Source organism: Halichoerus grypus, chromosome 5 (genome assembly GCF_964656455.1).
Source record: "Halichoerus grypus chromosome 5, mHalGry1.hap1.1, whole genome shotgun sequence".
NCBI lineage: Eukaryota > Metazoa > Chordata > Mammalia > Carnivora > Phocidae > Halichoerus > Halichoerus grypus.
This window is the reverse complement of record NC_135716.1, coordinates 76,378,184-76,402,374: the sequence shown is the minus strand read 5'-3', so window position 1 is coordinate 76,402,374 and position 24,191 is coordinate 76,378,184. Positions and strand designations below refer to the sequence as shown.

Here is a 24,191-nt window from a genome sequence, read left to right as displayed (position 1 = left end):
GTGTGTATACATATGGCATAGAATACATTTCTCAGGCACAGTAGTCATCTGTGGGAATGCTTAAAATCTAATTTCATAGAACTCCATCTGAAATAATTTATCTTATGAAACCATACTAATCATGAAGTCCCTTTAGGCTATTTTCTTTATTTCAGCCACACATGTCTCACCATTAAGTTCTTACTTGTCATTATTCAATAGCCTCTTCTCTTTTATAAAAATAGCACTCCAGCTCTTAGATGGTTATGAGCAAAAACTACTTCATTTTTCCAAATGTTGTAAAGATTATAATTACTATGTTAAGTGCAATGAACTAAAAATATGGTATTCTTCTCATTCTTTATTACATAGCATTATTGCAAAATTCCATTCTGCCCCTCCCATGTTTTTTTAAACATAATTATTTGTCTTTGCCCATAAGCAAAATAAATAAAACTAAAAATTGAAAATCTAGTTTCACACTATTCCTGAAGCCAAAGGGCATTTTTGAGCTTGTTTTTCTGATGGATAAAGGAGTATGTATGTTTACATACATAGACAGGATATGGGAGTTATGGGAGAGACCAAAGGTGCTGCAAAATAAAAGCCCTGGCTAGTGCAGACATACTTGCATCTGTGATACCAACACAAATGGTGGGAATGAGTAGAATGAAGTCAATGACTGTACTGAATATGCCCTGCTTTGTCTACTTTAAAAAGATGGGGGGCTGTCTGGGTCGCTCAGTCAGTTAAATGGCTGACCTTGGCTCAGGTCATGATCCTGGAGTCCTGGGATCGAACCCCACATAGGACCCTACACTCAGCAGGGAGTCTGCTTGTCCCTCTCTCTCTCTCCCTTTGCCCCTTCCCTCCACCCCCACTTATGCTCTCTCTCTCAAATAAATAAATAAAATCTTAAAAAATAATAATAATAAATAAAAGTATGGGGTTTTCTATCATTTTATTGTAGGTTTCTCATTTTTTCATTGTTGTTTTTACATGAAACTATTTTAATGTATCAGGATATGTTGTTAAATTCTAAACAGAGAGCACCTGGTTGGCTTAGTCAGTAGAGTATGAGACTCTTGATTGCAGGGTCATGAGTTCGAACTCTAACACTGGGTGTAGAGATTACTTAAAAAAAAAATTCTAAACAGAGCATCCAGGCAACCCCTATATTCTCCTAACTCCATGACACATTTCTCTCCTCTTTTTATTTAAGACAGCACTACCATATGTTCAAACTTCAAAAAGATAAGAATTCTCTTAGGAGACTAGTTAGCTGTCTAAAAAATACATATTTATACATATATACACATATAATAATCATATCTCAATAGTATAACCTCTGCTACAAATATATTCAATTCAAAGAAAAACAACACAGATTTTTCATATTTCAGTTTTAATAAAATTCATATTTCAAATTGGTGCAATTAAAGACAAATTCTGAATAAATGTATTTAAATATTATTAAAAAGGGTTACAAAAGTGGACTTCATACATGATTATTCAACAAGCATATTACTTAAATCATATACCAAAAATCATTTCTCACCGGCACTCTCAGACATAATTTACATAATTATATATTTAATCCATACCTATATGGAACATTAACCATGTAAGAAAATAATATATATCTAAGGTGCCTGGGAGGCTCAGTCAGTTAAGCGTCTGCCTTCGGCTCAGGTCATGATCCCAGGGTCCTGGGATTGAGTCCTGCATCAGCTCCCCGCTCAGCAGGGAGTCTGCTTCTCCCTCTTCCTCTGCCTGCCGCTCTGCCTACTTGTGCTCTATCTCTCTGTCAAATAACTAAAATCTTAAAAAAAAGAAAAAGAAAATAATATATATCTAGCAAAAATAAAAGAGTATCATACTTTTTAATATTCTATATACGTTGTGTGATTTAAACTTTGTTTTTTAAAAATTTCAAATTACTCTGTACACGAAGATAAACCAAGAAAGACTGCTCTGTATGAAAAGACACAAATAATCAGTTATTTCTGAGAAGTCTCTTATTTTACTCATCTTAATACACCATAAAGTCAGATGCTTCATCTCTTTGCACAGTTAATATGATTCCAGGCACTTTTTTCTTCAAATCAGATTTACATTCTTAAGAAATGTCTGTCAGGGGGAAGAAGAAAAATGTCATTTATATTCTGGTTTTTAATGTACTTAAAAATATGCATAGTTTTAACATAGTAATATTTTATTTTATTTTGCTGAAAGAATCTGTGGGCTCAATTTATAATCTAATCCTGAGAATATAAGTTAATGGGTGTGTGGAGGGATAGAAGGGTCAATCAGTACTTTAGATACTTTAAATGATGACTTCCCCTTTAAAGTTTTATGATATCTAAATAAACCAAAAATGAACTTGGCATCACCTAAGTAACTTATAAATATTCTGAAAATTTATTAATCTGTAATACTGTGTTTCTAATACCTTGCTAAATAAATAATTAGAAACAGATACTCCTATAGAGAAAATCACTAAATCTCTTACTCTGCAATTTCTAAGGGGAATATTATCAGCTCTGTCTTCTATGAATCTAGTCCCAGGAGAATGTAACTTTACATGCAATATTTGGAATTACAGTACAGCACTTGTTTTTTGAGAACTTTTGCAGTTATTATGTTGTTTTCGGACTTTATGTAAATTTACTCATTCACATAAAATGCATTAAAACAAAGAAAGATAAATGTGTCTTGATTTAGATCACTTCAATAGCCTAATGAATTTTCTTTATTTATTCATGTTTTATATTATTCAAAAGGTTTGAGATAGACTGAGAGTTATTAATTCAAATATTTTGCCACTGAACATTAAAATGATCTTCTCTTAATCTAAAAAAAAAAAGAGAGGGGCACCTGGGTGGCTCAGATGGTTAAGCGTCTGCCTTTGATTCTCAGGTCATGATCCCAGAGTCTGGGATTGAGTCCCACATCAGGCTCCCTGCTCCGCGGGGAGCCTGCTTCTCCCTCTGCCTCTGCCTCTCTCTCTCTCTCTTTCATGAATAAATAAATAAAATCTTAAAAATAAATAAATAAATAAATAAATAAATAAATAAATAAATAAAAAAGAGAGAATTTTGGGGGAGCCTGGGTGGTACAGTTGGTTAAGCATCCAACTCTCAGTTTCGGCTCAGGTCATGATCTAAGGTTTGTGAGATCCAGCCCCAAATTGGGCTCCATACTCAGTGCAGAATCTGTTTCAGACTCTCTCTCTCCCTCTCCCTCTGCCCCTTCCTGCTGCACTCTCTCTCTCTAAAATAAATAAATCTTTAAAAAAGAGGGAAAGAGGGAATTTTTAAAATTCTGCAACTGTAAATATGCAGAATTAAAAGTACCAATTATTATTGTTATTTTATAGTTGCTTTTTAAGTAAGAATACAGGGGCCCCTGGGTGGCTCAGTCGTTAAGCAGCTGCCTTCGGCTCAGGTCATGGTCCCAGGGTCCTGGGATCGAGCCCCGCATCGGGCTCCCTGCTCCACGGGGAGGCTGCTTCTCCCTCTCCCACCGCCCCCGCTTGTATTCCCTTTCTCGCTGTCTCTCTCTCTGTCAAATAATAAATAAATAAAATCTTAAATAAATAAATAAATAAATAAATAAATAAATAAGAATACAAATAGCAACAACAAGAAGTCAGGGTTGTCTTAGTAATTGGCACAATGTACCTGTGAGATGAGTTAAGTAAATTCCCATGCAGTTACTTGGAGTAGGTTAAGTTACATAGGCCAAAGGGAGATACTCGTAGATACTTTTATACTACACAAATTCCATGACTTCCATTTCTACTCCCACAAGCTGTGAAAAACTGTCTTTAAAGGGACTTGTCCGTGGTGCTGAAACACTGACCCAAAAACGTGTTGGCTTTGTTCTGCCCTGGGAAAGAACTACTGAGTAGAAAAATCTCGGGGGCGGGGGCAGAATATCTTTCAGTCTCTTGTATAGAGTCTACTTTTGCAAATAAATGTTATATTTTTCATTAGATTTATTTAGGTTATCCAAATACTTTATTGCCCTAGGGCTCCTAGGGTAATTTAGCCAGAATGAAAATTCTGACTTACGATTTCACTCTGGCAAAGTATATGTGAGAGCTGGTGATGATTACATATTCATCATATTTTTGATCCCTTGCTTTTTCCTTTACTCTTCCAATACTTTCTCTCTTTTAGTTCATGTATCCTGCATAAACAAAAATTTTAGAACCCAGTGCTACTTTTATTATATCTTTTGACCAGTTAAAAAAAGTTAGAGCTTTAGTTTTGTTCATCTAATGTCTATCTGCATAAGGTTTCTGCACAATAATTATATAACCCCAAAAGTTGAAATATTTTTAAAAATCACTCAGGACTGGTAAGGCTGCCAAAAAGCTGTTTATTTTACTTAATTTAATCCTGTTGAGGGCATTTTTAATTAATTCAATAAAGCAGTCTATGCATTTAGACCAAGCTTTAACACTAAGTGAAAAATCCACAGATTAAGTTCATTAGGTGTTGCTAAAATCAGCTACCTGGCTTTTTAAATAGTTCAAAATTTCTTAAGGAAGTTAACTTATTAAATAGAATAAGAAAAATAAATAAATACATACTCATAAGGCAAGTCTTCTAGGTCTGTGAGCACAGGGGACTCACTGCTAATCTTGTTAGCAATCTAGCACATCTCTTGTAATCTAGAAAAAACATTTAAGGTCAAATTATGTATATAGTTACCACAAATGTGGGGAAAACCATATTATTATTGTCACTAATTAATAACGAGAGCTAAGATTTAATAAGCACCCAACATAACAAATGCTTAACCTGGGTTTTCTCATTAATTCTCATAACACAATTAGATAGATGTTACTGTTCCCTCACTTTAGAGACAGAGATGAAAAACCAACATCCCAATGTCAAGAATCTCATAACTAGTGAGTAGCTTGAGTTCAAAGAGTAAGCTTTCTCCACTATGCTGTGCTACCACTTAGTAAGTTTGCTTTGACTCCAGTGTGATTAATTTCCCTTAGTCATTGAACACAAGCAGTTTTTGAAAAAATTAAAACAATTCTGATTCCACATCCTGAGTAAAATTAAACATGCTTCAAGATGACCAATCTAGACATCGCCCACAGCAACTTCTTTCAAGATACATCTCCAAAAGCTAGTGAAACAAAAGCAAAAATGAACTTTTGGGACTTCATCAAGATAAAAAGCTTCTGCACAGCAAAGAAAACACTCAACAAAACAAAGAGGCAACCCACAGAATGGCAGAAGATATTTGCAAATGACACTACAGATAAAGGGCTGGTATCCAAGATCTATAAAGAACTTCTCAAATTCAACACCCAAAAAACAAATATCAAGTCAAAAAGTGGGCAGAAGATATGAAAAGACACGTCTCTGAAAAAGACATACAAATGGCTAACAGACACATGAAAAAATGTTCATCATCATTAGCCATCAGGGAAATCCAAATCAAAACCACATTGAGATTCCACCTTATACCAGTCAGAATGGCAAAAATGGACGGGGAAAGAAACAACAAATGTTGGAGAGGTTGTGGAGAAAGGGGAACCCTCTTACACTGTTGGTGGGAATGCAAGTTGGTACAGCCACTTTGGAAAACAGTATGGTTTCCTCAAAAATTTAAAAATAGAGCTACCCTATGACCCAGCAATTGCACTCCTGGATATTTACCCCAAAGACACAGATGTAGTGAAAAGAAGGGCCATATGCACCCCAATGTTCATAGCAGCAATGTCCACAATAGCCAAACTGTGGAAAGAGCCGAGATGCCCTTCAACAGATGAATGGATAAAGAAGATGTGGTCCATATATACAATGGAATATTACTCAGCCATCAGAAAGGATGAATACCCAGCTTTTACATCAACATGGATGGGACTGGAGGAGATTATGCTAAGTGAAATAAGTCAAGCAGAGAAAGTCAATTATCATATGGTTTCACTTATTTGTGGAACATAAGGAATAGCATGGAGGACATTCGGAGAAGGAAGGGAAAAATGGCGGGGGGGAATTGGAGGGAGAGATGAACCATGAGAGACTATGGACTCTGAGAAACAAACAGGGTTTTAGAGGGGAGGGAGGAGGGCGGATTGGTTAGCCCGGTGATGGGTATTAAGGAGGACACGTACTGCATGGAGCACTGGGTGTTCTACGAAAACAATGGATCGTGGATCACCACACCAAAAACCAATGATGTATTGTATGGTGACTAACATAACATAATAAAATTAAAAAAAAAAAAGATGACCAATTAGTTAAAAAGAAACAAAATGCTTAAAATCCATTTACCTTAAAAGGGAAGTTTAGGTTTAGAAAGGAATTTAAAAACAGCCAACTGAGTTACCACACATGATCCCAATTTGGGCAGTTTTGATGATAGCATTTAAATATTACATTTGAAATTATTAACTTTGGTAACTTAAGTGTCCAAAAGAATTCATTAGAGCCACCTTTAAAACACTATGCTACCATTATTCAGAACAATCGATCACTCATTGTATAAATGATATGAAACGATTTACTTTAAAATAAGAGGAAATTTTGACTTATTCTTCATGGTCATCTTATTTTTTTTTTCATTTATATGACAGAGCCCTTTATGCCAAGGAATTTGAAAAATGATAAAAGGTTTAAATCTTGACAAACATTTCAGTCCTTAAGGAAATCTGGCTATTTTCAGATTTGGATATAGTCCCAATTACAATGCAGTTCCATTCCTTGCACTCTAACAGCACACACAAGTCTTCAGTTAAGTACTGTCAATGTTATAAATAGAATCTCATACGATGTTTAGTCTATTCCCAGTCGCAGACAGTTGAAGTTTAAAATTACATGCATTTATTGTTGGGTAAAGATTTTTTTTTAATGAGGAAAAAAAACCCAAACTATCCAAACTACTTACAAGCTGGTGTTGAGCAATCCCTGGTGTTGTGATAGAGTCGATGGAAATGTTTGCTACATTCAGCTGAAAATGTGACTGGCCCTATTAGACAGGAAAAGAACGTTTATGATAAATATCGGCGTATTTTCCAAACAAATTTGCTAGCACTTTATGGATGGAACTAATACAACTGTAACTTAACATCCTTCCATGCCCTTAAAAGAACTTATCTGACTCCTTACCCTAGCTCTGTGGGACTTAGTAAGTTGTAATCTGTGAAAAATCAACTGAATTCATTACCAGTTCTCACCATTTCACATAATGGAAACTTCAGTTTCTGAAGAACTCTTTAGAATAATTAAGAGGGGGAAAGCTCTAGACAGAAAAAAAAAATTGTACAAACAAAACCAAGTAGGTGTGAAGAATAAAAAATAAATATCCTTGGTTCCCACTTTCTGTTCTTCAGTTTTAGGATCCTTCACAATATGACTCCAACCTGCATTTCCAGGCATACTTTTGTCCAGTGGCCACATACACCCTTACCTAAACATACCCCACAGTGCATCCACACCATCTACCTGTCATGCCCCCAAACTACCATGTTCTCAAAGAATTCCTTCTGACCAGAATGCTTCTCTTATCCAGGAAAATACTATTCATCCCTTAGAGCCCAACTTAAATATCATGTCCACTACAAGCCTTTCCTGGTAGTTTTTGGCAAAATTATTCACTTTCTGTGCATCCCTAAAACTATATTTACACTTCTATTATTTACCAAGATCTGGTTTATATTACTATTAATACAAGTTAATGGCATTTGTCCACTTTCCTAACTGGACTGTTGAGCTTCTTACAGACACTTACCTTCATATCCCTAATGCCTAACACAGTAATTTGCATACAATCTTTTTATTTAATTGAATCACTGATAAATTTTGTGCTTACCTGTGAAATGCTTTATGAATTTGTCTTTTAAATTCAAATCTCTTGGGAATATTTCTGGAAAGAAAAAAAAACTTTAGAATTTCTTGGATGCATTTCCACCATTAAAAATAGAATTTCTTGGATACATTTCCACCATTAAAAATATCCTTATAAATAGTCTATAATGACAACCACCTAACACATGAACTCATGGCAGTTCATGCAGCTGATTCCAAATCTGTATCTCTGGCCCTGAGCATTCCCTGGGGCTCCAGGCCTCCCCCAGACCTACCTGCTTGTTCTACCATTCTAATCGGGAAACTTATAGACCTCTCAAAAGTGAATAGCCAGAACTGAACATCTGATTTCCCCAATACCCCAGACCTGTCTTCCCCCCATGTTCCCTGGTCTCATACACGGCATCACTCTCTACCCTTTGCTCAAGCCAGATGTCAAGAAGGTATGCTTGACTTTCCTCTTTCCCTCTCTACTATGTAAACTTCATTACTTAATTTTATATATTCCAACTCCAGAAATTACCCAAGACTCATACATTTAAATAAGTGAAAATAAAAAACTGAACTACATCTCACACTTCACTTTGTACTCACTATAAGTACACCATCAATGAGGGGTAAGAGCGCTTCCTTGCATAGGGAGCTCCCTGCTCCTAGCAGCCCAGTTGTGAGTCCAGAGCAGCACTATAGGGCTATAGAAGTGCAGCTAGATTGGAGCTCCCCTTCCACTGACAACAAACATCTACACTTATGAACCATCCAAACTAATCCAGAAAAACAAAGCAACAGTGAAGATATAAGTATTTCTTTATATAAATATTTTGGTGTTCTCGTTAATTACATTCCAGCCTGAACATGGGTCTTTCCCCCATACCTCTCTGAAACCAAGCATGGCAAATTGGCTCCTGGGATGTCAATACTCCACAGTTTATCTGGCAAGGTAGCTCCTCTGGCCCTTTCTGAAAGCTGAGTCAGTTGAGTGCAGTTGGAGTTCTATGGTTAAAGCGTATTCGAAGTCTATAAATAATTCTAGTTCCAAAAGCATTTTCAACTATGATTTTTTTAACATTTTAAATTTAAATTCAATTAATTAACATATAATGTATTTTTGGTTTCATAGGTAGATTTCAGTGCTTCATCAGTCTTATATAATACCCAGTGCTCATTCTATCATTGCCCTTCTTAATGTCCATCACCCAGTTACCCCATCTGTCCACCCCTCTCCCCTCCAGTAACCCTCAGTTGATTTCCTATGATTAAGAGTCTTTTATGGTTTGTCTCCCTCTCTGGTTTCATCTTGTTTTATATTTTCCTCTCTTCCCCTATGATCCTCTGTTTTGTTTCTTAAATTCCACATATCAGTGAGATCATATGATAATTGTATTTCTCTGATGATTTTAATCTGTAGACCTGGCACAATGATGACACTCAGGATGATACTCCTCTTCTACACTCCCATAGCACATTTTCTAACTTCTATAAAGGCAATTGTCACATTATGATTAGCATGATAGTGAACTGTGCACAAGTCTGTCTCCACCACAATATTGTGGCTTCTTGAGGAAAGGGACAATGTCTTGTTCATCACCTGTAGGGTGTACAACAGTGCTTTACAGATGGGTCATCTGACAAATGTTTAAGGAATTAAAAGCTGAGAGGATGATCCTTCAAGTAGGTTGTTACCTTTCAAATGAAAACAATCAATGCCTTGCTTGAGCTCAGTATAGGCCACTAGGAAAACCATACTTTTAATACACTTGAATTTTCATTTCCAAGTACAAACACAATGTAAGAACATAAAGCAGATTGACTTAAATGAAACAGAAAAGTGATATTTAAGTTGACACCTAAAGTGATAAGCAAGAGATATCTAGGTAAGAAGAGATGGGAACAGCACCCTAGACCAAGAGAAAGAAAAAAAAGAAAGAAGAAAGAAAGAAAGAAAGAAAGAAAGAAAGAAAGAAAGAAAGAAAGAAAAAGGAAAGAAAGAAAGAAAGAAAGAAAGAAAGAAAGAAAGAAAGAAAGAAGAAAGAAAGAAAGAAAGAAAGAAAGAAAGAAAGAAAGAAAGAAAGAAAGAAAGAAGAAAGAAAAAATAAAGAAAGAAAGAAAAAAAAATCTCTGAAGAGGAAAAGGTCACACTGTGTTCAAGTATTTGAGAACTGTCCAGGATGGCTAAAAGAAAAAGAAGGTGAGGGAAAGAAAAGTCAGCTAAAGCAGCAGACAAAGGCACCTGGGTGGCTCAATTAGTTAAGTGTCTGCCTTGGGCTCAGGTCATGATCCCAGGGTCCTGGGATTGAGTCCTGCTTTGGGCTCCCTGCTCAGCAGGGAGTCTGCTTCTCCTTCTCCTTCTACCCCTCCTCCCCCGCTCATGCTTGTGCTCTCACTCTCTCTCTTAAATTAAATAAATAAATAAATAAATAAATAAATAAATAAATAAACAAACAAACAAGCAAGCAAGCAAGCAGCAGACATAGATGACCTTATAGTCCTTTATAAACTTTGTCCTTAATTCTATGAGTGATGAGAAGTCAAAGAATTAGGCAAGGGGATGACACAGTCAAGATTCACTTTTAAAAAATCATAAAGCCCAGTATGGAGAAACAAGAATAGATGGAGAAAGATAAGTCAAAAGGTTTAAAGATAGGCTATTGTATTTCTAATGAATAGCACTAGCTTCAGAAGTCAAACTCTGCTCTATGGCTGTTTTTGCAAATAAAGTTTTACTGGAACACAGCCATGCTCATTTGTTCACATGTGGTCTATACCTGCTTTCATGTTATAATGCAAAGTTGAGTGGTTGTTGCAGAGATCAGAGAGCCCACAAAACCCAAAATATTTACTATCTGGCCCTTTCTAGAAAAAGTTTGCCAATGCCTGCTTGGTAGCACACTCCTATTTGTATTAAAACTGTAACGGTGATTGCGGAAAGGCTCCTAGAAGTAGGATTCTGGGGGTGGGAGAGAAGAGGTAGTAGTTTTCAATGCATACTCATTATTAATTTTAATTTTGAACATAAATCTGTATTACTTTTTCAATAAAAAATTAGTTGATTGAAACTGAATTTGTATTTAGTGTTAGATGCACCTGTGATAGTTTTTGATCAACAAAATATTACTTGAGGAATCGAATATAAGAGAATTACCCCCACACAAGATTAGCTGATTGATCTTTGATGGAAAATGGTCTTAAAAAGCAATCTTCATTATAGAAATATAAGTCACATATGTAATTTCAAGGTTTTTAGTAGCCACATTTTAAAAAGTAAAAAGGAATAGGTAAAATGTATTTAATAATTTATTTTGCTTAACCCAATATATTCTAAATGTTATCATTTCAACACATATTCCATACTTTAAAATTATTAAGACATTTTACATTTTTTTATACTAAGTTTTCAAAATCCAAAATGTATTTAACAATTACAGCACATCTCAACTTGGACTAGCCACATTGTGAGTGCTCAATAGCCACATGCATTGGGTGGCTACCATGTTGGACAGCACAAGCCTCAAAAGCATGCTTCATTCTTTTGGTATCTAACTACAAGGTATAAAAGATTACATATACAGATGGATTAAAAACAAAAGGATCTCCCCATAATGCGTGACAAGTATCCCAAAACTACTATCTCATTCATCTAATTTGTGAAAAGTTCTAGTTTTTATTTAACCAAAACAGTTGCCAACTGCCACCATCATCAGTTTTAAGTTTACAATAATATTTTTATGAAGAAATAGATAAGCATATACATATATGTATATAAATGCTGACAGGCTTATCTCTTCTTCCTACTTTTCTTGTTCAAAATGAGCAGAGATCATGCTCACCTCTGCAGCACATATATTAAAATTGGAACAATACAGAGAAGATTAGCATGGCCCTTGTGCAAGGATGACATGCAAATTCATGAAGTGTTCCATATTTTTAGTCAGTCAGAGAAAGACAAGTACCATATGATTTCACTCATATGTGGAATTTAAGGAACATAACAAATAAGCAAAGAGGAAAAAAGAGAGAGAGAGAGGCAAACAAAGAAACAGACTCTTAACTATAGAGAACAAACTGATGGTTAACAGAGGGGAGGGGGTAGGGGACTGGATGAAATAGGTGATGAATATTAAGGAGTGCACTTGCTGTGATGAGCATGGGGTGATGTATGGAAGTGTTGAATCACTATATTGCACACTTGAAACTATTATTACACTGTATATTAACTAACTGTAATTTTTTTAGAAATATATTCTTTATTTAGCGTATTGAGGACTACAAAAGGAGTAAGTATATATATATATTTTTTGACAGTCTGACCACTTTTTTTAATTTTTTGCATCCTTTTTAAAATTTGAATTCAATTAATTAATATATAATGTATTATTAGTTTCAGAGGTAGAGTTCAATGATTCAACAGTCTTATATAATACCCAGTGCTCATTATATCACGTGCCCTCCTTAATGCCCATCACCCAATTACCCCATCTCCTCACCCCACCCCCTCCAGTAACCCTGTATGTTTCCTATGATTAAGAGTCTCTCTTTTTTTTTTAAGATTTTATTTATTTATTTGAGAGAGAGAAGGAGAAAGAGAGAGAACATGAGAGGGGGGAGGGTCAGAAGGAGAAGCAGGCCCCCCACCGAACAAGGGACTCTATCCCGGGACTCCAGGATCATGACCTGAGCCAAAGGCAGTCACCCAACCAACTAGCCACCCAGGTGTCCCTGATTAAGAGTCTCTTACGGTTTGTCTCCCTCTCCAATTTCGTCTTTATTTTTCCCTCCCTTCTCCTACGATCCTGTTTTTTTCTTAAATTCCACATATGAGTGAGATCACATGATAATTGTCTTTCTCTGATTGACTTATTTCACTTAGCATAATACCCTCTAGTTCCACAATGAGATACCACTTCGCACAGGTCAGAATGGCTAAAATGAACAAGTCAGGAAACAACAGATGTTGGCAAGGATGCAGAGAAACAGGAACCCTCCTACACGGTTGGTGGGAACGCGAGCTTGTGCAGCTACTCTGGAAAACAGTATGGAGATTCCTCAAAAAGTTAAAAATAGAGCTACCCTATGAACTAACTGGAATTTAAATTAAAATTTTTTAAAAATGAGCAGGGATTATGTGGAATAATAAAAAAAGTCATAAGACAGAACAACTAGAAAACAAAATAATAGAAAATGTTTAGTGTTCACTTCTACCTGCATATAACAATATCTTACCATAAAGATAGTTGCTCCGACTTGATTGATTCTTCACAAAGCCATGTTAATTGATCTTTGCACCTTATTAGGTACTGAGGGGCATTCCTTCATTTTATGTTTTAAGCTAGCATTTTTCAGGTACCTAAATTGAAATGTTTGCTATATAGTTTCTTGAGTTATCACTTCCTTTAGTTAGAGATGACACAACTATTCTCTTTCTCGATATATAAAAACATTCCATTTTCAAAAATAAAAACTAGCCTTATTATATCAATGTTGAGAAAATTGCTGGTGGGAAATATCAGTATTTGAAAAACATTGAAATTTATTAAATATTTGAGGAAAAAAGCTGATGACAAACATATTCAAGCAAGCAATATCTTTAAAAAATACTTTTAGGATTTTTCAATACACTGTCATGGGGTGCCTGGGTGGCTCAGTCAGTTAAGCATCTGCCTTCAGCTCAGGTCATGATCTCAGGGTCCCAGGATTGAGTACCGCATCAGGCTCCCTGCTCAGCTGGGAGTCTGCTTCTCCGTCTCCCTCCCCCTGTTCCTTCTCTCTCTCTCACTCGCCTTTGGGGGGCCTAATGCTATTTCAGCTGCAAATTATACTCAGGATAATGAAGTAAACTAGTTGCCTTTTTTTTTTTTTTTTTAATTTTTGCTACTCAAAGTATGTTCCCTAGACAAGCAGCATCAGCTCCCAAGAAGGCACCCTTACAGTTCCTAGTGTCTGCTGACTGAATAACTCAGTTCTGTGGATCTTGGCGAAGCTTGTAAGGAATACAGAATTCCAGGCCCAGAGCTATAAAATCACTTTAACAAGAACTCACAGGAGTTCAAGTTTGAAAGCAGTCATATAAATCTTCCAAGCAAGATACAGAACTTCTGCGTACTCTGTACTGAAGTACTTCATAATCAATAAGCAGTTTGTGATTATTAGAAGACAAGATACAGAATTCTTTTCAGTAAAAAAAAAAAAATGTCATCATGGAGGTTGGCGGTGTTGGCGGTGGTGTTGCTTTGCATTTTTATCACTTCTTTACTTTCTAGCACTACCAGATGTTACGGGCTCATCTTGAATCATTCCTTGTCCCAATCTTAGTCTCGGCCATTTCCTTTATTAGAGCCCATTTCCTTTATTAAAGAATGGTATTAGAAACCACAATCTGGATACTAGGTGAGCTTGTTGCTACTGGGGTCCAGTAGCTTCGAGGCTCTCTTAGCTGACAGAGCAAGGACATATATGTGTGATATGTATGGATGACCTCATTTTTAATACACCCCGTGTTTAAATTATTTCTAAACTTGTGCTATGGTGCTTGATAGAATATATTTTTAGAACGTACAGCAACTGTAATATTTCACCAATGATTCTACAAATGACACAAACAAATCATTTAAAATTATCTGAGTTCAAAAATACAGTCATATTGAATCACACTCTGTACCCAACTGTGCACTGTGCCCTCTCCTAACCCGCAGTCACTTGCCTTCTCAAGCCACACACCTACAAAGATGCTTCAGTTTCTTCTTTTCTACACTGAGGTAAACAAACTAAATAATCTTAAAGCAGCTTTCCAAGTCCTAAGTTATAAAATATTATGACAAAATTCTAACATTATGTGGTATGTTCACCAAAGGACAAAATATCAAATAAGTCCAGAAAACTGTAAAAAGTACAAAAGTGTGTTGTAAGGTAGATTTCTTCCAGGTTTTAAACCACAGGCTAATTCATGTTTAATTTGAACTTTAGCCATTTTATTTAAGGACTAATCTCATGAAAATGATTTATTTCCTTTCTGGTTTTGATCTAGTTAATCCCCCTTTCAGATTTATAATGATCACTTCCACAGACACTTAAAAAGATAAACCAGATTTTTATAAAAATGTTTTTTAAAAGCATCTCAAAAATAAATAGATGTACAGCATTCCTCAGTGTGAAAACATTGTTATTAAGAATGACAACCAAGGGGCGCCTGGGTGGCTCAGTTGTTAAGCATCTGCCTTCAGCTCAGGTCATGATCTCAGGGTCCTGAGATCGAGTCCTGCATCGGGGCTCCCTGCTCGGCGGGAAGCCTGCTTCTCCCTCTCCCATTCCCTCTGCTTGTGTTCCTGCTCTTGCTATCTCTCTCTCTGTCAAATAAATAAAATCTTTAAAAAAAAAAAAAAAAAAAGAATGACAACCAAATGTCAGTAGATTAGTGCAAGCGAAAAACACAGAATCCAGAACTACTATGTTCTTGGGTTAGGCAGCTAGAAACTTGCCAAAAAACTGAACCACTGGAAAATCCCACAGTGCTGTTAATCCAATAGTCAATTCATGACACCTGAGAAGCACAGCCTCTTTACTGAGACCAGAAGTACTAAGGCAGATTTGAAGGCAGAGGCATGGTTGAGATAGGGAAAGGTCAAGTTTGAAATTCCTATAGTGTAGATATTCAGCAAATAGTGGATGTATGCATTTAAATGCCACAGAAGGGCCACACAGAAGCAATAGTTGAAACTACAAAGGTGCTTGGGATCACATAAGGGAATACTTTGAGTGCAAAAAAATTCATGATTGGGACTTGAACCCTGGGATGCACACTTAAAGGGGAGCCAAAAGACAGGTGGTCAGGGAGAGAAAGAAGAGTGATCAGAGAAAAAGAGCAAAGCAGGAATAATTGTGGACAGGGAGGAGTCAGTGGCAGCAAAGCTTCTGAGGGTCCAGTAAGGTAAAGACTGACAGGTGCACAGTAGACAGGAACAGAGATCGGAGGGCCAGCCAGCACCCAGGCAAAGTTGGTGAAGGCGAAATCATGCCTTTCAAGTTTCTGTATTTCTGATGCTTTGACATCTGAGGCCTTGCTGGCCCTGGTGAGATGGCCCCTCCCAGAGCTAACCAATTCCTAGAGACAAGAAAGCCTGCAACCCCACCTTTCATTTACATACCAACCAATTCAGAGCCCACACCCCCACAAACTCCCTCATCCAGCTCTCATACTCAAGGTCAATATTCTCCTGCCCTAATCACCCAGGGCCAGAACCAGACAACTGCAGACCACTACACCCCAGAGCCCACCGAATTTATTTGAACTAGTCAATCCTAAACCCACTCTCCTTGCCTTTCCAGAAGGAACCACTGATAAAGGCTTTTGCTCTTTCTCACTCACTCTGCTTCTGACCAAACCTGCTGCTTGCCCGTGTGGTCCCAGAGGCATGCTGTGCCTCCTGGTTCTAGGGAACTGTGAGTAAAACTTCTCCCTTCACAATGGTCACTTCCATGTCTTGTCATGCATGATCAAAACAAATTCTAGGTACATCTTAAAATATGAGTGGTGGTAGACACAGGCATACCTTGGAGATGTTACAGCTTCAGTTTCAGACCACCATAATAAAGCAAGCCAAATGAAATTTTGGTTTCCCAGTGCATGTAAAAGTTACGTTTATACTATACTTCAGTCTATTAAGTGTGCAATAGCATTATGTCTAAAAAAATGTACATATCTTAATTAAAAATACTTTATCGTTAAAATGTGCTAACCAACATCTGAGCTTTCAGCAAGTTTTCATCTTTTTGCTGGTGGAGGGTCTTGCCTCGAGGTTAATGGCTGCTGACTGATCAGGTGTTTACTGAAGGTTGAGGTGACCGTGGCAATTTCTTAAAATAAGATAACAAGGAAATTTGCTGCTTCAACTGATTCTTCCTTTCACAAATGCTTTCTCTCTAGCATGTGATGCTGTTTGATAGTATTTTAGCCACAGTAGAACTTCTTTCAAAACTGTATTCAATCTTCTCAAACTCTGCTGCTGCTTTATCAACTAAGTTTATGTAGCATTCTAAATCCTTCCTTGTCATTTCAACAGTATTCACAACATCTTCACCAGGAGTAGATTCCATCTCAAGAAACCACTTTCTGTGCTCATCCATAGGAATCAACTCCTCATCTGTAAGAGTTTTATCATGAAATTGCAGCAATTTAATCACATCTTCAGACCCATTTCTCTTGCTATTTCCACCATATCTGCAGTTACTTCCTCCACTGAAGTCTTGAACCTCTCAATATCACACATGAGGGTTGGAACCAACTTCTTCCAAACTCTTATTCATGTTGGTATTTTATCCTCTTCCCATGAATCATGATTGTTTTTAATGGCATCTGGAAGGCCAATCCTTTCCAGAAGGTTTTAGATTTACTGTCTGGCAGCTGTAGCTTTATGAAATGTATTTCTTAAATAATAAGACTTGAAAGTCAAAATTATTCCTTGATCCATGGGCTGCAGGCATGCTAACATGAATCTCACTGTACATCTTCACCAGAGCTCAGGTACATTGCCAATGAGCAGTAACATTTTGAAAGTAATCTTTTTTCTGAGCAGTAAGAAGATCTCAACAATGGGCTTAAAATACTCAGTAAACATGTTGTAAACAGATGTGCTGTCATCTGGGCTTTGTTGTTCCATTTCTACAGCACAGCGTAATTCTTAAGGGCCCCAGGACTTTCGCAGTGGTAAAGGAGCACTGGCTTCAATTTAAAGTCACCAGCTGCATTAGCCCCTAACAAGAGAGTCGACCTGTCCTTTGAAGCTTTATGCCAGGAATTGACTTTCCTCTAGCTATGGAAGTCCTAGATGGCATCTTCTTCCAATTGAAGGCTATTTCATCTACCCTAAAAATCTGTTGTTCAGTATAGGCACCTTCATCAGTGATCTGAGCTTGATCTTCTGGAGAACTGGCTTAGCTTCTGTATCAGTACTTGCTGCCTCACCTCACACTCTGAAGTTATGCAGATGGCTTCTTTCCTTAAATCTCATGAACCCACCTCTGCTAGCTTCCGACTTTTCTTCTGCAGCTTCTTCACCTCTCTCAGCCTCCACAGAATTGAAGAGAGGTAGGGCTCTGCTCTGGATTAGGCACTGGCCTGGGAGTGTTGTGCCTGGTGTGATTTTCTATCCAGATCATTAAAACTTTATCCATATGAGCAATAAGGCTGTTTTGCTTTCTTATCATTCGTGTGTTCACTGGAGTGGCACTTTTAATTTCCTTCAAGAACTTTTCCTGTGCATTATTTATTTATTATTTATTTATTTGATAGAGAGAGAGCGCACAAGCAGGCAGAGCTACAGGGAGAGGAACAAACAGGCTCCCCGCTGAGCAGAGAGCCTGATGTGGGGCTCGATCCCAGGACCCTGGGATCATGACGGGAGCCAAAGGCAGATGCTTAACCAACTGAGCCACCCAGTGGCTCCCAGTGCCCCTTTCCTTTGCATTCACATCTTGGATCAACTGCTTCAAGAGGCCTAGCTTTTGGCTTATCTCAGCTTCTGATGTGTCTTCCTCATTAAGCTTAATCATTTCTGACTTTCAATTTAAAGTGAGAGACCTGTGACTCTTCCTTTCACTTGACCACTTACAAGCCACTGTAGGGTTATTAATTGACCTAATTCCAATATTGTTGTGTCTTGGGGAAGAGGGAGGCCGGAGGAGAGGGACTAGCAGTCTGATAAGTGGCCGCTCCCCACTGCTCTGCCCTCAAGTCACCTTTCCTTGTTTCTGTTGTCACTTACTCTGTCCTGGGCTTTCCCCTTGTGTCCCCCAGGTGCTGAGGTAAAGCTGGGCGCATGCAGTGGCCAAAACAATGTTACCCAGAGTGGACTCCTTCAAAACCAGTACTGTGAGATGCAAATAAATGTTAGATTTTAAAAGAAAGAGAAAGAGGGAGGAAGGGGAAAAAAAGAAAGGGAGGAAGAGAGAAAGTAAGAGAGAGAGGAAGAAAGAAAAACAAAGAAGGTGTGGGGAGAGAAAGTTTGGCTAATACTGGTTTACATAAAGCTCCTCATACCACGGGTCTTCAGAGTTCTTGTATAGTGCTTCTCTAACAAGAGACCTAATGGCCATGCCCCTGAGGCTGGCAGACCAAGGAAGCCTTTTTTCCACAGATTATCACTCAAACACGCGGGAAAATGTAGCTATGGTGCTGTGGGTACATGTGGGAATGAAGGAGTGGGCAGAGACCTATGGAAAGAGAAGTGTGGTCAGGGTTGTGGAGGCCAGTCAGGAACTGTCTCTGTCTCAAAGAAACTTTCCAGAAGATTCTTATATACCACTTTTCTCCTCCCCATGCTCCTCAATTAAAAATCTCTGGTGATTCCAAAAACTCAATGTACACAAGAATCTCCCAAGAGTTTTTTGATGCACAGGCACAGACTATACTCAGAGATTTAGGATATCCAGGGTGAATACAATAATTACATTCAAAACTTGCCTCCCAGTTGCTTCCGAGATGTATGGCCTCATTCTAAGAACCACTGCCCTAGAAGGTATTAAGGGCAGCAGATGTCGTGTTGTCTAAACTTGGTCATAAATGCTAAGAAATGAGCTCATGACTCAGAAATGACACAGATTAAGTCATAAGATCTAATCAGGCTTTGAGGGCAAATAAAAGATCAATTCTTTTAAAGCTGATTTAAAATTTTTTCTTTTCAAAATTTCAGTTCCAAAGAAAAAAATTCCTCTTAAATGTCAACTGTGTCCAGTGATTTTGATAGGCTACAGGGCATTAAAAACTGAGTAATCCTCAGTTCCAACTGCAAGAGGCTTATATTCAGATAATATAATATTATATTATACAGATATAAACTATGTATATATTTTATATATATTATATATATATAAACTATTACAAGTTACAGTATGAGGAGTGTTGTAGGAGAAGAAAAATGCTGTCTGTGTTTAAAGGAGAAAGAAATCATTACTGAATGAGATAATCTAACCAACGAGGCTGACAATAATTCCAGGTAAATCTTATTTTAATAGTATTTTATTTTATTAATATGTATAAGACTATACATTTTCAAACATGATACAATGCTTTAGCTACTATTTCCCAATAGTTTATGTTGACAGTTATAGAATTAGAGTTATAATAAATGCCTAAACTCCAGGACATGCTACTTCCCGCTTCAGTGATGCTCTCTTCTTCTCTCTCTTTTTTTTTTAAGATTTTATTTATTTGAGAGAGAGAAAGCATGAGCAGGGGGGAGGGGCGGAGGGAGAAGCAGGCTCCCCGCTGAGCAGGGAGCCTGATGCCAACTGGATCCCAGGACCCTGGGATCATGACCTGAGCCAAAGGCAGATGCTTAACTGACTGAGCCACCCAGGCACCCCCAATAGCACACACAGGAGGGGAACATCTAGACTCTGAACCAATCACCTAGCCATCACTTTCCGTCTTCCCACATGGCAACAAAGATCTTAGAAATCTATTCTTAAATGCTTTAGAGCTTATTTCCAGGTAAAAGTGAAGGCCAAAGGGGGGGGGGGGGGGAACATTACACAAGAATTTTAAAAACCCTAGTTTTCCTTGCCAATATATGACTGAAAGGCAGACTGCTAGGACTGTGCCATTCCAAGAAAAGAGAAGCCATTGTGTGTGATTTTGTCAACTTCCTGCTCAGAATTTCCCCACTTAGCAGCTAGGTGAATGACGCCCTGAAAACAGGCAACAATCACTACTCAGAAATACTCTGAATGGGCAGAAATTCATTCATATGAGTTCACTCTGGCTCCTCATAATCAGTGTTCTGGTGACAGCGCTTGCCAAGTACACTTAGCAAAATATCACACATCACCTTTCCATCTTGACTTCTTCCCATATTATTGTTTTTCAGTAAAACAAACAGCTTCAAGTAACTCTGCAAATAAAATATTAAAAGACCCATCTGAAAAAAAAAAAAAAAAAAAAGACCCACTTGCACTCCCTTCTTGATGACATGCAAAATAAGGAAATTTATTTTTATTATTCCTGTGGAAGAAATTTTACTCACCAGGTAGGACTGGCTAAATGGGCAGATGTAATGGGAACAGACTTGAAATAGAGGGGATTTAGGTTGTTACACATAAAATTCCACTATTATGCACATCCAAGTTTCATCAGAACTGTAGGGATGGTTGCAAAGTAAATTTAGGATTTCCATATTTTTGAGCATGGAAAGAATTACAAAGATACCACAAAGTAACAGGGCCTAGGAGGATAGACAGAATTTGGAGAGATGAAAGAAGCACATTCCTGGAGGCTCCAAAGTAGCAGAGGCAAAGAACCGGCTGGCATTCCTTACAGGAACAGCCTGAATCTGTGTGGCTGGCACAGGGGTACCTCCTGTGGTGCCCGATGAGAACCACAGAAGGCAGATGGGACAAGTCACAGGGGGATGGAACGTCCTGCGTCCAAGAGTAGTTAGGACTTTCTTAGAAAACCAAAAAACACCACTGCAAATCTGTGACTAGGGAAAAAAGATCTGTTAAATGAAATTGGTCTTAAATAATGTGTTAACAATGTTTCTGTAGTTTGGGACTTTCTCCTACTCTTTTTCATTCCAACGTGACATTTCTTTCTCTGAGATGTTGAAATCAAAACCAAATGGAGACCAGCCTTGAAAATTCTGAGCTGACCAAGCCAGTTTTGTCATACAAACAAAGCTTAATTTAGCTTATTTTGCAAGGCTAACTTGACCTGGGTCGTCTCTTGCTTATGCCTCTAAAAATCATAAGCAAAACTTAAAAGTTTCCCAATGTGGATATTAGGTAACTACAGACCAATTCCCAAGCATTTAATTTAATACTATAACCAATCACTGTGAAGAATAAATGGTCACTGCTTTCTCACCACAGAGGCTGCTTTACAACAATATACCCTGAGCCTCAATTCCATGTTTCGGTTTGAGTGCGCCTGGTGTGCAAACTGTCTTTTTGGTGCTTGCCCAATAAAATTTTACTGATTACTGTTTTGGTCATTCACTTGTTTTACTTTGGCTATTTCTGAACTTTTGACAGAGATAAGTATTTGGGCTCACAATAATTTCAAGTCCACGTACATGAAGGATGTGGCACCATCACTGCTGTAGTCACCCACAGGCCCCCCCCCCCCCCCGGAGAGCCCTGGGCTTGCCAGTCACCCTGGAAAGCTCACCCTGGGCACCGGAAGCTCAACAGCCCCCCTCAGCTTCTGAAGCCCTGGCCCACACCTTCCTCTGCTTCCTCTCCGGTTTACCTGTGCACCAGCCTTCCCTCCGTCCACACGCAGAGTGCATACTGACGGAGCGCGCGCTGCCTGCTTCAGTAGGTGGCCTCAGCCCTCGGCATGATGACTGGCATATAATAGGCACTCCAGTGAAAGTTTGTGGAGGAAATAACTATGTATTTATATCACAACCATTATGAAAGAAAAGCGATACTAAGTAATCCCTCTTTGCTTTCTTAAAAGTGAAGTATGAGGCAAAAGAGTTATGAGGTGACAGCAAGGCGGAGCCTGCTGGGCCTCCTCAGGCAGCCCAGCGGGGCTGGTCCCCGCAGCAAGCTGATGGCCCCCGAACAGGGTCACTTCTGCTCCACGCCTGGCCGTGGCTCTACCTCGCTCTGTAAGGCACAGGCTCTCAACAGAGACACGTGGTAGCAGCTTCTCTGTTCCTTGCTCACTACCTTCCTTCTTGCCCTGGGTGCCCTGCACTCTTGTCCGCCCCCTCTGACCTCACTGTGCCCTGGGATTTTCACATTTCCCAATCATACTGGACTTCCTTACCTTGGGGCGTCTCATGACCTCTATATTGGCTGGGTTTTTTTTCTCCCTTTTTCCCTAGTCCCCTCCTTCCGCATCTAAGTAGCCAGGGACCTGAGTGCCCAGAGCTGATTTGGGAGCCCGGCCTAGGGAAGGTCCGACTGAACAACAGCCACCTCAACCTGCCCAAAATCGCGGGTTCCTCAACCATTCCCTGAGGCCAGCTTGAAGGGGGAAACAAAGGGGCATTCCTGAGCCTGTTCAGGCTGCGTCTGTGTGTTCAGGCAGTGCTCACTGAATTCTCAAAAACCCAGGAAGACCCAGAATGAGGCGCTGACAGGTACAGAACCCGTGCACTATGCGTGGGCCGGCTGGGGCTGAACTCCACAGGTTTCGGCTGCTCCGCCAGCCTACTGAAAAGACCTTCACCGGGAAGGGACACATCACGCCCGTTCCTTTGCGAGATGGGGGTTTTTGCTACTTAAGTCTCAACAATGTTAAATCTAATAAACTCTTTACCTCTTTTCCTGAGAACCGGTTATCTGCAGAGATGGTCTGTCCTCTGCTCTGCTTAATTCCGCCTTCCTAAAACCCTCATCACAGCAAAGGACTGGCTGGGAAGGGGATTGCTTACCAGTGCTCCGGGAGGCGTTGGGAGCCGGGCCGGCCCTGGCTGCGGGGAGGAAAAGCCACGACTTGGGTTCTTGGTCCGTGGCACGTGCTCCCCTGCCACCCCGGGGCCTCCCCTGGGCCCCGGGCAGGGACAAAGCCAGAGCGAGCACGAGGAGCGCGGGCAGCGGGGCGCCTGGCTTAATTGGCCTCATGTCTGCGCACGCGGAGGACCGCGCAGGGGGCTCCCAGGGGCGGGTCCCGAGGCAGGTGTGTGTGCCGGGACTGGAGGGTCCGAGAGCCAGGAGAGGGGCTGTGGGGAGGTGTCCCCGCGGCGTCCGGCTGGAACAGTGCTGGGACTTAGCCGGCGTAGGCTGATACCTGCGTGCCTCGCTGTCTCTGGGCGGGGACGCGGGGCGGAGCGGCTGCTGGGGACCGCAGGGTTGTCCCAGGGCACAAAGGCGAGTCCGAGCGCACCGGACTCCCCGGCACGGCACACACGAGCCTCGGGATCAGCAGGTCCTCGGGGCTCCCTACGGAATGCCCCTCCGGGGCCGGGACCTGGGTCTTGGTTCAGTCTCTGAGGGTCAACAGAACCCGAAACTTCTAGGTCGGGACGGAAGAAAGCAGAGCCGGGACTCGGGCCATGGTGTGCGGAGACGGCGATTCCGGGGGCTGAAAGGTACAGAGCTCACTTTCGCCAGCCTGAATCCAGCTGCGCTTGGAAGTGCTGGCCGGCGCGACCAAGCCGGGAGCAGGAGGCCCAACCTGCCGGGAGGGCGGCTCCGCCCCGGCGCGATGGTGCCTTCTCCTCGCGGCAAGGGCGGAGCTGAGGACCCAGGAGGTCAAGGCTGGGCCCGCCGACCACCCACGCCCAGCTCTCCCGCCTTCCTGCTGGGGTTGCTCCGATTCCCCAGGTTGAGTCCTACTACAGATGAAGTCATCAAGGTTTACCCGCCCAAAACCGCAGAGGGCTAGATTTTCTTTTCTTTTTTTGACATAAAGTACTCTCCAAATATTTTGTG

General features: G+C 39.7%; 1 protein-coding gene and 1 non-coding gene across 2 annotated transcripts; one reads left to right on the top strand and one right to left on the bottom strand.

Moving 5' to 3' along the window:
- Window positions 1–1,378: 1,378 nt before the first annotated feature.
- On the bottom strand, window positions 1,379–23,971 carry ALKAL1 (ALK and LTK ligand 1). The gene is made up of 5 exons (XM_036073041.2): window positions 23,192–23,971; window positions 7,822–7,875; window positions 6,898–6,978; window positions 4,580–4,660; window positions 1,379–2,109 (listed from the first exon to the last, which is right to left on the bottom strand). Exons 1-4 carry the CDS (start codon window positions 23,379–23,381, stop codon window positions 4,596–4,598), a joined length of 390 nt encoding a protein of 129 aa, XP_035928934.1. The 5' UTR covers window positions 23,382–23,971; the 3' UTR covers window positions 1,379–2,109; window positions 4,580–4,595.
- Window positions 11,637–11,743, top strand: LOC118523469 (U6 spliceosomal RNA). Its single transcript, XR_004911120.1, has one exon. It is a non-coding gene; the product is annotated as a U6 spliceosomal RNA (small nuclear RNA).
- Window positions 23,972–24,191: the final 220 nt, after the last annotated feature.

Excerpts from the sequence above, each read along its gene's own strand:
- ALKAL1 (XM_036073041.2), bottom strand. The coding sequence starts at position 23,381 with ATGAGGCCAATTAAGCCAGGCGCCCCGCTGCCCGCGCTCCTCGTGCTC. Across the intron at positions 7,876-23,191 it reads CAACGCCTCCCGGAGCACTG|AAATATTCCCAAGAGATTTG; the intron begins GTAAGCAATCCC and ends TTTTCTTTCCAG. Across the intron at positions 6,979-7,821 it reads ATTCATAAAGCATTTCACAG|GGCCAGTCACATTTTCAGCT; the intron begins GTAAGCACAAAA and ends CCTGTCTAATAG.